General features: G+C 45.4%; 1 protein-coding gene across 5 annotated transcripts in view; it reads left to right on the top strand.

Moving 5' to 3' along the window:
- The window catches only part of Palm2akap2 (PALM2 and AKAP2 fusion), a 485,103-nt gene that overhangs the window by 226,180 nt on the left and 245,154 nt on the right, over positions 1–13,769 (top strand). For all 5 annotated transcript variants that reach the window (XM_052716746.1, XM_052716744.1, XM_052716743.1 and 2 more), the window contains exon 4: positions 1,949–2,079. In XM_052716746.1, coding sequence (XP_052572706.1) covers positions 1,949–2,079 — 131 coding nt within the window. The remainder of the gene's footprint in view (positions 1–1,948; positions 2,080–13,769) is intronic.

Genomic DNA, 13,769 nt, shown 5'->3' with positions numbered 1-13,769 from the left:
GATTGCTAGCCACCATGTGGGTACTGAAAATTGAACCCAGGTCCTCTAAATCAGTGCTTTTAACTGCTGAGCCATTTCTCCAGCCCCTAAATTTGCCTCTTAGCACACTGTGAGAGTAATCAAGCAGGTATCTATAGTGATTAATAATGAAACTATTTACTAATCCCTCAATCCAGCATTATTGACCATTTTTCTTGTTTTCCTGTTACCTTCTGTTACTTGAAAGAACTGGTCCTTTGAGCCCTCACACTGGTTCATTCCCATGACCACTGATCCACTTCGGGTACTCTCTGGTCCTCAACCATGATGCACAAGACCAGTCTCTACAGACATCTAGTAACTGCTACTTTCCATGTAGGGACCCCAAAGTGAGAGCTACTTGCCTGCCTATGTTCCTGCTCTTCATTTTCAGGACTTGTCATGTGTTGTTTTTTAATCTCATTTCCCAAAGCAGTAATTATTCTTTTCCCACCATGGAACTGAAATGAAAAGGTTTGGGCCCCCTCTATAATGTATTCATACACTGGCACATGAGGGGTATATGATTTTAGAGACACTGCTGGGACTGTATTGAGTCCCTAAAGGTTTTGTTGTTTTGTTTTGTTTTGTTTTGTTTGTTTTTGTTTTTGGGTTTTGGTTTTGGTTTTTCAAGACAAGGTTTCTCTATGTAGCCTTGGTTGTCCTGGAACTTGCTGTGTAGACCAGGCTGGCCTTGAACTCACAGAGATCCATCTGTCTCTGCCTCCCGAGTGCTGGAATTAAAGGCATGCACCACCACACCCACTACTTAAGAGGAGACAACGACATTGGACTTTTTTAAAAGAACACTTCAATATGGACTGGATATCACATGGTCTTCGAAAATTTTACAGTGGGACTAGAGTTGCATAGAAAAATGTTCTTCTTGGAGACTCATATTCAAATATCATGAGATAGCATGGTGTTTGAGATTTGCTTTTAAATGCTTTGGTGCCAGGGCTAGATGGATGGTTCCATGGTTAAGAGTACATACTGATTTTATAGAGGACCTGAGTTCGGTTCTCAGCAGTCAAAACCAGCAGCTCATCACAACTGCCGTAACTCTAGCTTCAGGGGATCCAACACCCTCTTCTGGACTCTTAGGGCACTTACAATCACATATGTGCATGCATACACAAACACATAGTCACAAAAAATTTTTTAAATTAATCTTTTAAAAGCCTTGATAATGTGGAAATATGTCAAAATAGTCCTGATTATATATCTAGATAGATTTGTTATCTTTACTCTATTTTGAGTTTTTTTCTTAAAGAATGGTTAATATTAGGAAGCACAGACACCACCACCAGCTCTCTCAAGGTCATCCTTTCTCCAGATCATCACATCAGTAAAGCTGGTGTCTGACTTCTTGCGATTCTCTATTGAACTATCACCTCATCAATGAAGCCCTTTAGACCCATCTCATAAATATAGCAACACTTTCTTTATCCCTCTCCCTAATTTCTGAATTCCCAGAATCATTGTGTGGGGGTGCATCTATATGTTTGTGCATGTGTGTGAGCATACATATATAACCACATGTATGGGGAAATACACACATATGCACCTATCTGCATATGTGTGCAGAAACTATGTCTTCATTTTCTCCTTATTGGAGAGAAGGTGTGGAAGGAATTGGTTTTGGGTTTGCTTGTTTGTTTGTTTTTGGCAGCCACGTAGTGTTGGGTAAGGTCTCAATAAATACACAGCTGAATTTAAAAACAAAACAAAACAAAAAAGATGTAGAAAAGAAACATCCCAGGAATCCTGGCTTGGCCTGGCAGAAGTAGATAGCCATGTCTGGGAGGGTGAAGGCAGTGGTCAGGCCTGAACTGTTGAGGAGCAGATCTGATGCAGAAGCCCTGCTAGTCCAGAGAATAATGTGGGCCGAAAGATGTCATTTATCTGTTGTCTTCCCTCCTTCCCACAGTCCAAAGTCCTTCGGGAAAAATGGCTGCTGCAGGGTGTGCCTGCGGGAACAGCAGAGGAGGAGGAAGCCAGGAGACGGCAGTCTGAGGAGGATGAGTTCAAAGTCAAGCAGCTTGAAGATAACATTCAGAGGTAGGTGATTCCCAGACTGCAGTAACCACTGCCGGCCATCCTGTAGGGGGCGCTTTCTCCATGCTTTGACCTTTCCCTGGGGCTGTAGAATTGCCTTCCTAAATAGATACTGGTGTTGTCTGACTTTTCCGTGTGAATCAGTGTTATTCCTCATAATACTAATACTGTATTTGTCTGTAGTACAGTATGGAGATGCCTTCCCTCACCAATGAGGTGTTATAAGCAGTTTGCCCTTCCCCAAATGCCCTCTTTTGAGGTCTCCCATCAGCTTCTTCTTTTTCCTTTGTGGGCCCAGCTGTTGACTGCTGTGGCCACTGTGACAGGTTTCTGCATAGATTTACCACATGTGATCAGTTGAGATGGGAGACTTTGTAGCCAAGGCTCTCAGAACTGAGATGAAGAGAGCATAGGAAAGAACGGGCTGCGTGCCTGAGCTCGGTAGATCAACTTTGCTTGGCCTCCTTGAACTGCTCAGGGAGTGCCTTGCTTCCCTGACTGCCCTCAACCAGGTTCTGACTATTTCAGTATAGAAGACAGGTGACCTGTCTGTGGCCAGGAAACTAGTCAGATCCAGTCAGGAGCAAAACCAGAGTTTTCTCTTTGGCAATTCCAGCCTTCCCAGGTCTCAGGATACCGAGACAGATGTAGGAGCTGAGGATGGAAGGTGGTGTGCATACAGGCCTTGGAACCGAGTCTTTCCAGCCAACCCATTCCACCAAATTCTGCCTGAGACCTTCTCTCTGGCCCTCCATCTCCTCCTGAGGCTGAAGCAAAGGCTTGGCCGGTGCACCAGGAGACAGGAGATACTCCAGCTCAAGGCCAATTTAGGATGCATAGTCATATCCTGTCTCCAACTAACAAGTGTGTCAGGTCTCTAGAACAGTGGTTCTCAACCTGTGAGTTGCAACCCCTTTGGGTCATATATTAGATATCCTACATATCAGATATTTACATTATGATTCATAACAGGAAATAATTTGCAGTTTTGAAGTAGCAACAAAAATAGTTTCATGGTTGGGGTCACCACAACATGAGGAACTATTAGGAAGGTTGAGAACCAGTGCTTTACATGAAGAGAACTGAGAGAATGAGTATGTATGAAAGAGAGGTTTATTAGATTGATTTACATGATAAGGTCTAGGTAGACCAACAATGGCTGATTCCCAAGGGAAATACCAAGAATCTGGTAGCTACTCAGTCCACAGTTCCAATCTGGCACTGTCGGCCTGAAGGATTCTGGGAGAGATGCTGGTCTTCAGTCTACATTCAGAGGCCCAGAGAAGCTGGTGGTACTACTATACTAAGGAACGCAACCGTCACAGCCATAGGTTAGATGAAGTTGTCCACAAAAGCAAAGACGAGCAGACAAAAAGCAAAGCGTTCCTTCTTCCATGCCCTATGATCTGGGATGCCACCAGAAGGTGCTGCCTCTGTTTGGTGTGGCTCTTCCCACTTCAAGTACCTTGGTCAAGAAAGTCCCTCACAGGAGTGGCCTGCGCTTGCCTTTTAGTAGATCCCAGTTGCAGTCAAGTTGACAGACAAGATTAGCTATCACACAAACACAGCAGAGTATACCAGCTAAGCTGCTACTCGCTGTGGACACTCCAAGCTGAAGACCGGAGGCATCTCAGAGGTGCCAGTGGTATCACTGCATGGATAATCAAGCTGGCTGAAGACCCCAACGCACACTTCAGCCTGTGCTCCTGATTTGCCCAAGCCCTCGTGTCTCCTAAAGACCATTCAGAACAGCTTGACTGACTGTTGCTTGTGGGAGACATGGTCAAGAAAAAGTGTGTGTGTGTGTGTGTGTGTGTGTGTGTGTGTGTGTGTGTGTGTGTGTGTGTGTGTGTGTTTTGGGCAAAGTTTGGGCAAAGTCAACCCATGGGGTGTGTTGTAAGAGCTAGGGGTTCAGATGGGCATGGCCAGCTACAGAAAAATTGAGCAGATCGTCCCACCTTTGAATCAAGAGGATGAAGAGCTCACACATAGGTATGCAGGACCTTCTGGGAGCCCCTTGAAGAGTGAAATGGCCCAGACAGAGTAAAGGAACCATGGTGGCCTGTCGGAGCGAGTGGCTGAGCTGAGTCAGGGGATGCTTTGCCTGCTCCTGTCATGGTCTGCCAGGCACTGGCCTCATGGGCCCTGGGTGTGCACCAGAGAATCTGTGTTCTCAGGGCTCCTGTCTATGAGCAAGGCTGTTTTGGGCACCTTCTCCTCCTCCAGGCCTCCTGACGGTCCTTCCTACTCTGGAATTTGATTTCTGCCTCCCTGCCTCTGGTATTCTCTCCTCTGTAGACGGAGTCACCGTTGTGCAACACACTTGGCATCAGAGATGTTTACATATGAGATTTTAATATTTTTAATTTCAGAATCCTTGCCTATAGACAATGAGATCCCTTGGAGATGGAATCACAAAATATGTTTGTTTTATACACATACCTTATACATAGTCTGTAGGTAGCTCTGTACAATATCTTTTAATGATTTTTCATTTAAAACAAACTTTGTACATTGGCCCAGTGGAGGGCAGGTATGGAGAGGTCTGCTTGTCAGGGGTCATGAAGATTCAGAGGTGGAAGCATTTCCAATATCAAGCCTTCGGATTAAGTATGCTCAACCTATTTAGGCTTTCCTGTCTTCACACCCCAGCCCCAAGGGAAGACAAGGGACTGCCATCCCTCATTCCCCTGAGATACTCCCTTGTGCTTGGGCTCAGTAAGTCCTGTCTCCTAGAGGGCTGTTGGAACAGCTGTCAGGCTCAGGGGACACATAAGCTGGCACTCTGCTGTGTGACAATGTCTAAGGCTTGGCCACAGGACCCTGCTGGCTTTGGCTGAGCTCAGCTAACTGGCTCTAAGCTGTAGGTGGGATGCATCTGCTTTTATTTCTGTACACCAACAGGCTAGCAGACTGCTCTTATTGTCTTTCTACAGCAATAACAAAGGAGCCAGAGAGCCGAGCAGAAACAAGGCCTATCCTTAGAATGCCCATAAACTAGATGCTGAAGCATGCTGGTAGCCACGCCCAGTTAAGGAGAGGTGACAGACAGATAAGAGAAGGGTAAAGGGTGGGGTGAATAAGTCCTCTTCCACAATCATGATGGTTGAACTGAAAAAGGAAACTGCAGAAGAGCCAGCGGTTGAGAAAGAGTAAAAACCCTTAACAGCACAGTAGGGCAGAGGCGATGGAAGAAGAGAACAGAGAGAAAAGGAGAGGTCTGGGGGTCCTGTCCAGAACCGGACCTTCACCGAACAGGAAACCCAGAAGTGACTTACAGACAGGATGCCACGGAGCCTCCAAATAAAGGAATCTGTGCCACCAAACATGGCTCTGGAGCTCTTTTTTAGCTCTTTAGCGCTCCGCCCCCTGCGCTGAGGCACTCCCTTGCAATGCATTAGGTTCACCTAAAAGGGACACGTGGTTCTGTTTTCAGATACTAAAGTAAGCCAGGCATGGTGATGTGGTTTTTGTAGTCTCTGTACCCTGGAAGTGGAAGCAAAAGAATCCGGCAGTTCAAGGTCATCCTAGGCCAGCACTGGCTACCTGAGACCCACTCTCCATCTAGACTGGGATGTAGCTCAGTCGGTAGAGCACTTGCCTGGCATGCACAAGGCCCTGGGTTTGAGCCCGAGCACCATAGACACCTGTTATGGTGGTGCACACCTGTACTCTCAAAACTTGGGAAGTGGAATCAGGAGGGTTATACTCTGAAGGTCGTCCTCTGCCACCTAGAGAGTTTGAGGCCAGCCTGGGCTATATGAGACCCTTTCTCAAAATGAAATGAAACCAAAAAAGTCTGCAGGAAGGAAAGAGCATTGTAATCAAAGAACACAGGCACTTTCTGCACGGGAAAATGAGGGTAAACTTGGGTCATTTCATTTATAAAAAACAGGGGGTGGTGATGGCCCACCAGAACCTTAAGTGTGTCTAGAATTCAGGTGATGTCCTCTTTATGATTAGGTCAATCTGAATATGGTTAATATGATTAAATATAACATGAAGACTTACAGTTTGACATGACTATCTCCCTAAACATCAAGAAAGGACAAAAATACACTTTTTAACTCCTACAGCCTAGATCAGTGTGGGAAATCTCAGGCCTTTGGGTGAATTTTCTTCTAAAATGTTAGTTAAACATTGGCAGTGCCTTGGTGTGAAACATCTGCCTTTCAGAACTATTGTCTTTGCTGGTTAGATTTTTTTCAAGTTAGCCTATGGGGAAAGAAGGACATACAGAGGAAGGTGGACAGAGGAAAGGAAGGAGAGAGGGAAGGTGGGGAAAATAAATCTAGAAGGGAGGTTTAAAAAATAATTCATAGGTCTCATTCCAGAAGTTTGCATTCCGTGACTCAAGTAAGGAGTCCGTGGCTCAGGGGGTAAAGGCCCTTGTCCCCAGACCTGATAACCTGAGCTCAGTTCCTGGTGTCCATGTGATAGAAGAAAGGAACTGACCCTCAAAGATTGTCTCCTAACCTCCACATGAGCACTGTGGCATGTCCATGCCCGTCCACTCTCACCCACCCACTCCCACACACAATGTATAACTGTTTTTAAAAATGTTAAGCATATTCCATACAATTATATTATACAAGGATTGCTGGACACAGAGGAAAAATAGAGTGCAAGATTCAGTTCCAGCACTAAAGCCAGGAAAATCAACATAACACACAAAACTGAAGGAGAGCAGCCGTGACCCTTGAGTTCAGACTGATTCTGGCTTTGACTCGAGGACATTTGAAACCACCTTTGGGGACTGCTGTGAGAGCCGCTCACCACACAGCTGAGTTCTTTCCCAGAGGCCCCTTGGCAGAGCTCCGACCCCTTGAACTTCAGTAGAAACAACCTCGGCCTCCTAGGCTAATACAGACGCAGGTCAAGGAAGTTGGCTACCTCCTCAAAGCCCAGAAATTTCTATTATTTTTCAAAGATTGATGGCTAAAGTTATAAGCAATATGGCCTCAAGTCATGCCATCAGAGTGGCTGAAAAGGAGGGCGAGAGCCTCACCACTGTAGCAGAGAGCTAGCTTGTCAGTGTTTTCTGCTCTTGCCTGGGTTGTGGTATGATTATATTCTTGACTTGCTGAATGTGGCGATCGATGAGGCTAAAAAACTGACGAGGGCTTTTGAGAGCAGACTCTATACACACTCCTGTGTTTTAAAAAACCAATCTCAATGCATTGTTTCCTGTTGGGATGTTATACTGAGGAATCCCATGGTCAACTACTATCAGTGTCTCAGTGTGCCCCTGGGGTCACACAGAACCTCACCCTGATGCTCTGGAGATTTCAGGCAGCTAGATCCACACTAGCTTGGTCTATTTCCTATCTGTTCCCGTCAACAGGGCTTGTTGCTTGCCTGGTGGTTTTTTCCCACTTGTGTATCTTTCTAATTCAGTCATGCATTCATTACTTTTCTCTTTGCTGTGACAGAATGTTTGACACATGCGTGAGAAAGGGAGGGGTGGTTCGGATCCTGGTTCCGGAGGGGTGGATCTGTGGTTGTCAGGCTCTGTGCACTTGGGTGAAATCTCGGAGCAGTAGGCCTATGTGGGAGTGGCTGTCTTCACGACAGAAAAGGAGCCGGAAGGATAGAATGTCGGCCGACAGCTGGCTTTCTTCTTTTATTCCACCCAGGCCCTAGAATCGGTGCTGCACACATTCAGGGTGAGTCTCATTTGGGAACAGCCTCACAGATACACTCAGGAAGGATAGATGGAGGGAGAAAAAGAGGAAAATGGAGGAAGAAAGGATGGAGAGAGAAAGAGAAGGAGGAGGCGCCCTGGCTCACCAACTGCCTAGGCGGCTCGAAATCTAGTCCAGTTGACGGTGGAGCTTACCCATCATAGAGTAGGTCTTATTCAAAGATGTAGTGTGCTCTTAAATCTCCTTGATTAATGATAACTATAGACGAAATCTGTTCCTTTATCCTACTCCGGGGAATTACCCCAATGAAGGTGGGAAACCTCCTGGAATAGTAAATGAAAACCGGAATGAACTCTCAGCTCTGCAAGCAATTCTCTGTGTGACTGGGCAATCTCTCACTGTCTCTGGTCTCTTTCCTCACCTCTTCAGTGAGAGGTCTCTTGGGATCTTCCAGCCATGAGGTTCTTTTATTTGAGGAATTGGCTAGAGAGCTTTTCTTTAAACAAACACACCTGTGCAAAGAAATCTCACTGTTGTGGCAGGAAGTGGCTTTGGATACAGGTCAGAATATGGGGAGATGTTTAGGTTCTCATGAAACAAAAGACCCATTTGTAAGTAACTGATTCACCTCAGAGATGACTAACTCATCCGAACAGCTATCAGTTCGAAAATATGTCACATCAAATATTCATTGTATAAAATATTGAAGTCTTGGTTGCTAACCAGGAGAGGGCCATGAAGCTTTAAAAAAAAGTCAAGATACAAGTAGGCTAGTCCACTTTTTCTCTGGTTGTCTCTGGTGCTTATCACAATCCATTTAATTCTCTACATTATTAAGGGTCTCAAAACAGAGGTAGACACTTGAGGCTTAAGTATGTGTGTGTTGTGCTATGGGACTTGGCAACCACTGAGACAGCCCTCACTCACAGCTATTCTGGAACCAGCACCCACAGAAATCTGCTTTGAAATTACAAAGGATGCTTACTTGGGATTCACTGTGTTCTCTGTGCTTGCTATTTTTAGCTCTGTGATGTGCTGTTCTTTTGAAGCACCAGTGGGACAATCCACATCGGCATGCTCTATCCCTGCTGTCCCCGCCTGGGTTCCTGCCCCACATGTGGCACACTCCCAAATACAACCTATTTAGAGGTGCCATTTTCCCAAGCCAAAACAATACTTTGTACTACATACAAATGTACTAGATGCAGCAATTGATCTTCTAGTGTTAGTTTTCTTACAACTATTATTTTATGACAAAATATTTGGAGACCTATGACACTAACATTCATACTAACATGTAGGAAGATGAACAGGCAACATGCTCCTCCTCAGTGCCATAAAAGCCTCTTACTGAGCAATACATTGTTTTCCCATGACTTGGGAGAGGGATGCTCCAACCTCCCCATATCAGTTTTCATGACTGGAGAGACTGCCTCCTTCAGGTTCATGCAGGAAATGTAGGCTCCACGTCAGGTGTGGCTCCCTTTGGTCTCTTTCTAGAGCTCTTTACTCCTGAGTGAATCTTCTTACCTGAATACAGCCTGACTCTCTGCTAGAGATGGTGTACCGTATGTAAAAGCCTCCCAGCATAGCACAGTGGCGGTGAGCCCGCACCACCAAATTTGACCAAACTTGGAGTCCTGGTTCTGCATGTTTGATCTTGACTACCCATGTGATTTGTTAACTGTGCATTGGTGAAAATGGTCCCAGCCTTTCAGGGTGGGTGTAGTATGTAAAGATCCTGTGTACCTGTGAAGAGCCAGGTATAGCAAGCTGTCCATAAGCACCACACTGTTACTGTCTCTTCCATCTCTCTGGAGCAGTGTTTCTCAACAACATGATTGACATTTTAGGGCCCATAATTATTTGTTGTTGGAGGCTACCTTATACCCTGCATGAAACTTAATAGTATGTCTGGCTCAACCTAGGGATAGTTTCCAGTTGTACCATGCCCCAACCCTAGTTAGTACAAAAAAAACAAAAAAAAGAGAAAAGAAAAAAAGAAAAAGACTCAGACCATATCAGCTGTCTGCTGAGTAACAAAATCCCTCCAAATAGGGAACCACATATAAAGCATGGAGTTATCTGTTATTGGTTGTTTTCAGTCACTGTGGCAAAATACTTGAGAAAGTCAAATTAAAGGTGAGAAACATATTTGGGCTATGGTTTCAGAGATTTGCGTCCATGGACACTTGGCTCCGTTGTTCCTGGACCTGTAGTGTAGAACGTCATGGTGGCGTGTGTGGTAGCAGAGCAAAGGTGCTTGCCTCGAGGTAGCCAGGAAGCAGAGAGTGAGCTCACTTGTGTTGTAAAGCCCTCCCCCAATCCCTGTGAGGCTGGGACTCTGTACGTGGATTCATTATCTGTTTATTAAGAAGGAGCCCGAAGCCTCGATGCTGAACACAGCTGCCGTGGGTTCATATCCTACTAAGTCATAGCCCCAAGGCCCTGCCCCTGAACACAGCTGCACACTGGAGGAAAAGTCTATGAAACTATCTCTAGGAGATGCTTAAGGAATCTTAATATAATCTTAGCACCTGGGAAGACTGAGGTAGGAGGATCATGGGTTTAAGGCCATCATCCTGAGCTACATATTGAGAGCCTGTCTCAAAATTCAAAACTGGCTGTAAATGAATTTTTTCTTTGGGCCACCTGCTCGCAAAAAAATGACCTGGAGACTTATTATTAATTATGAAACCTCAGCCTTAGCTTAGGCTTGTTCCTAACTAGTTCTTAAAATTTAAATATCCAATATCTTTTAATCTACGTTCTTTTACATGGCTCAGTTACCTTTACTCTGTCCTGCCCATCCTGCTTCCTCTGTGTCTGACTGGCAGCTCCTTCTTCCCAGAGCTCTCTCTGTCCAGGAGTCCCTGCTATACCTCCTGCCTAGCTATTAGCTGTTCAGCTTTGTATCAAACCAATCACAATGACATATCTTTACATAATGTAATCAAATATCTTGCAACAACTGGCTGGGTGTAGTGTCACAGGTCTTTAATTCCAGCGCATAGAAGACAGAGGTAGGCGGGTCTCTGTGAGTTCAAGGACAGAATGGTCTACAGAATGAGTTCCAGGACAACCAGAGCTACATAGTGAGATCCTTTCTCCAAAACAACAAAACTCAAAACTTGAAGAAAAAAAGGCAAACCAGAGCACGAATCTTGACTATAAGATGAAAATCTCTCCAGTAGGGAGCTTTAGAGTACGGAACCTTGAAGAGATTCTCACCCACCTTGAGGCATTGAGACAAGTCAGCTCTGAGTTTAAGTAAAATGTCTGCCCTTTTTTTTTTCACCCACCATTGTACTGGCTTTACAAAGGCAGTCCTTTTTAAGGGAACTCATAAGACCACAGACCCTTGAGTATGCGTGAGTCAGTTATCTGGATCGACTCTTGGCTGAGTCTGCCATGGTCCTGGGGAGCCAGAGGAGATAGGCATTCTCTCCTCAAAGGCTGAAAAGTGACAGGGGACTTGCAAGATCAAACTAGTTCAGATTGCAAAAGTTTCCTTATTGCAAAGGACCCTACTTTGGGATGAAAATTCTGTTCCTGCAGTTCCCAGCCTCTCTCTGGTCCCTCCCCTACCTTCTGGGACAACACAGCCAAGACCATCTTCATAGACAGTAGAAGCTTGCAAGCTTACAGTTTGTGTCAGCTTTGGACACCAGCACAGGTGTGGGAGCAAGACTTCTTAAACTGTACTCCAGCTTTTCAACGTGACTCAGTGACAGGAACATCCTGTCACAAGCACTGTGCTCTACCCTGGCTCTCCAGGCACCATTAGAACAGTGGTTCTCAGTTTGTGGATCATGACCCCTTTGGGGGGGGTCTCATATTAGATATCCTGCATATAAGATATTTACATTAAGCCGGGCGGTGGTGGCGCACGCCTTTAATCCCAGCACTCGGGAGGCAGAGCCAGGCGGATCTCTGTGAGTTCAAGGCCAGCCTGGACTACCAAGTGAGTTCCAGGAAAGGCGCAAAGCTACACAGAGAAACCCTGTCTCGAAAAACCAAAAAAAAAAAAAAAAAAAGATATTTACATTATGATTCATAACAGCAGCAAAATTACAGCTATGAAATAATACAAATAATTTTATGGTTGAGGTCACCACAACGTGAGGAACTCTATTAAAGGGTCACCGCATTAGGAAGGTTGAGAACCACTACATCCACATCACCTTGTTTGGTGTCTAGTAATTTAGATCCAGAACTGTGAAGATGGTGGGCACATTTCATGCATAGAGCCCATGTAAGAGCCTAATGTGAAGAATGTTTGCAGTTTTCCAACCTTCAGACAGCTGCTGCAGTTGAAGGCCTTCGGCAAAGTCAACTTCTTTGATAGTTGATTCCAAGCCTTTTGGCTTATTATTGGCATACCCCAAGTTTCTCCTCTACAACCAACTTTTCTAATTTGAAAGCATTGTGTGTCTATAGCTTGTAATATCATTTCTCACCCTCCTACTTTCTTGGTAGAGTGGAAGTGTTGACCCTTCTGTTGATAATATTTACATGCTTTTCACTTGTCATCCATCCTGAAGGAGTGTGTGAAATAGAGTATTACTCCGCTATTACAATGCAATGCATGAAATGCACAGGGATGGATACTTTATAAAGAGAGATGTTTATCTTAACAGTTGTAGAGGCACACAAAAAAAATCACCAAATGACATGGTACCAGTTCTGGTGAGGATCCCTTGATGACCTCACATCATGTTAGATGACAGCAAAGCAGGTGTGTGTGAAAGAAGAGATGCCATGCTAAGACATGAATCGGAAATTGATGAGAGAGAGGTGGGATTCTGCAGGCGGGGAACGTTGAGATCATGAGGGGAAGAAGTGCAGAGATGACCGGCCACACTAGGGGAAACCCATGAACTGTGGACTAGTGGCTGTGGAGCCCCCATGGGACTGGACTAGGCCCTCTGGACACGGAAGATGGTTGTTTGGCTCAAACTGTTTGGGGGGGCACCCAGGCAGGGGGATCAGGATCCATCCCTGGTGTGTGGGCAGGCTTTTGGGAATCCGATGCCTGTAGTGTGGCACCTTGCGCAGCCTTGGTACAGTGGGAAGGGGCTTGGACCTGCCTAGGCTCAGTGTACGGGGCTCTGCTGACTCCCCATGGGAGACCTTGATTTGGGGGATGTGGAGATATGGGGTGGCTTGGGAGGGAGGGCTGGGAGATGGGAGGAGGGAGGAAGTGGGATCTGTGGGTGGTATGTAGAGTGAGTAGAAAATTTCTTAATAAAGAAAAACGGCGGGGGGGGAAGACATGTGTAGCTAGAGTTTTCCTGCCTGGGCCATGGTCAGGACAAATCTTTCTCACCCTTCTCTCTGGGTCCTGCCAAGTCCCGCAGCCGCTCAGACCCAACGGAGTAAACACACAGAGACTTATATTGCTTACAAACTGTATGGCCGTGGCAGACTTCTTGTTATCTAGTTCTTCTATCTTAAATTAACCCATATCTATTAGTCTATAAGTTGCCATGTGGCTCGTGGCTTACCGGTACCTTAAATCTTGCTTTTCATGGCAGCAGCTGGCAGTGTCTCTCTGCCTCAGCCTTCCACTTCCCAGAATTCTCCTCTCTCCTTATCCCACCTATACTTACTGCCTGGCTACTGGCCAATCAGTGTTTATTTATTAACCAATCAAGCAACACATTTAACATAAAGAACATCCCACAGCAGACATGAATTGGAGAATGATCCTGGAACCAGGATGGCTCTCTTTTAATACCTGGCTTTTACAGTAGTTAACTCAGAATCTCCACACAAAAATACCTTAATCTCTTTAAAGGGCAGGACTCCCAGTGACCTAAACAAAATTTACCTGAACCCAGCCCTTTAAAGGTTCTACCCTCTCTCAGCATTGTCATACAGGAAATTAGACTCTCAAAACAGGTACCTTTGTGGATGGACCATATCCAAACCACAGCATATGGTGTCAGTCCTTCCCAGTGACAACATGACAATCTTACAGTTGGGTCTGGTGATAGCCGTCCAGTGCCCACAGGAGACTAAGGCAAGCTTTGAAAGGGACTGCAC

The sequence above is a fragment of the Peromyscus californicus genome, unplaced genomic scaffold (assembly GCF_007827085.1).
Source record: "Peromyscus californicus insignis strain IS unplaced genomic scaffold, ASM782708v3 Scaffold_5__1_contigs__length_169319896, whole genome shotgun sequence".
NCBI classification, from domain to species: domain Eukaryota; kingdom Metazoa; phylum Chordata; class Mammalia; order Rodentia; family Cricetidae; genus Peromyscus; species Peromyscus californicus.
The sequence above is the reverse complement of the archived record's forward strand: the minus strand, read 5'-3'. Positions and strand labels throughout refer to the sequence as shown.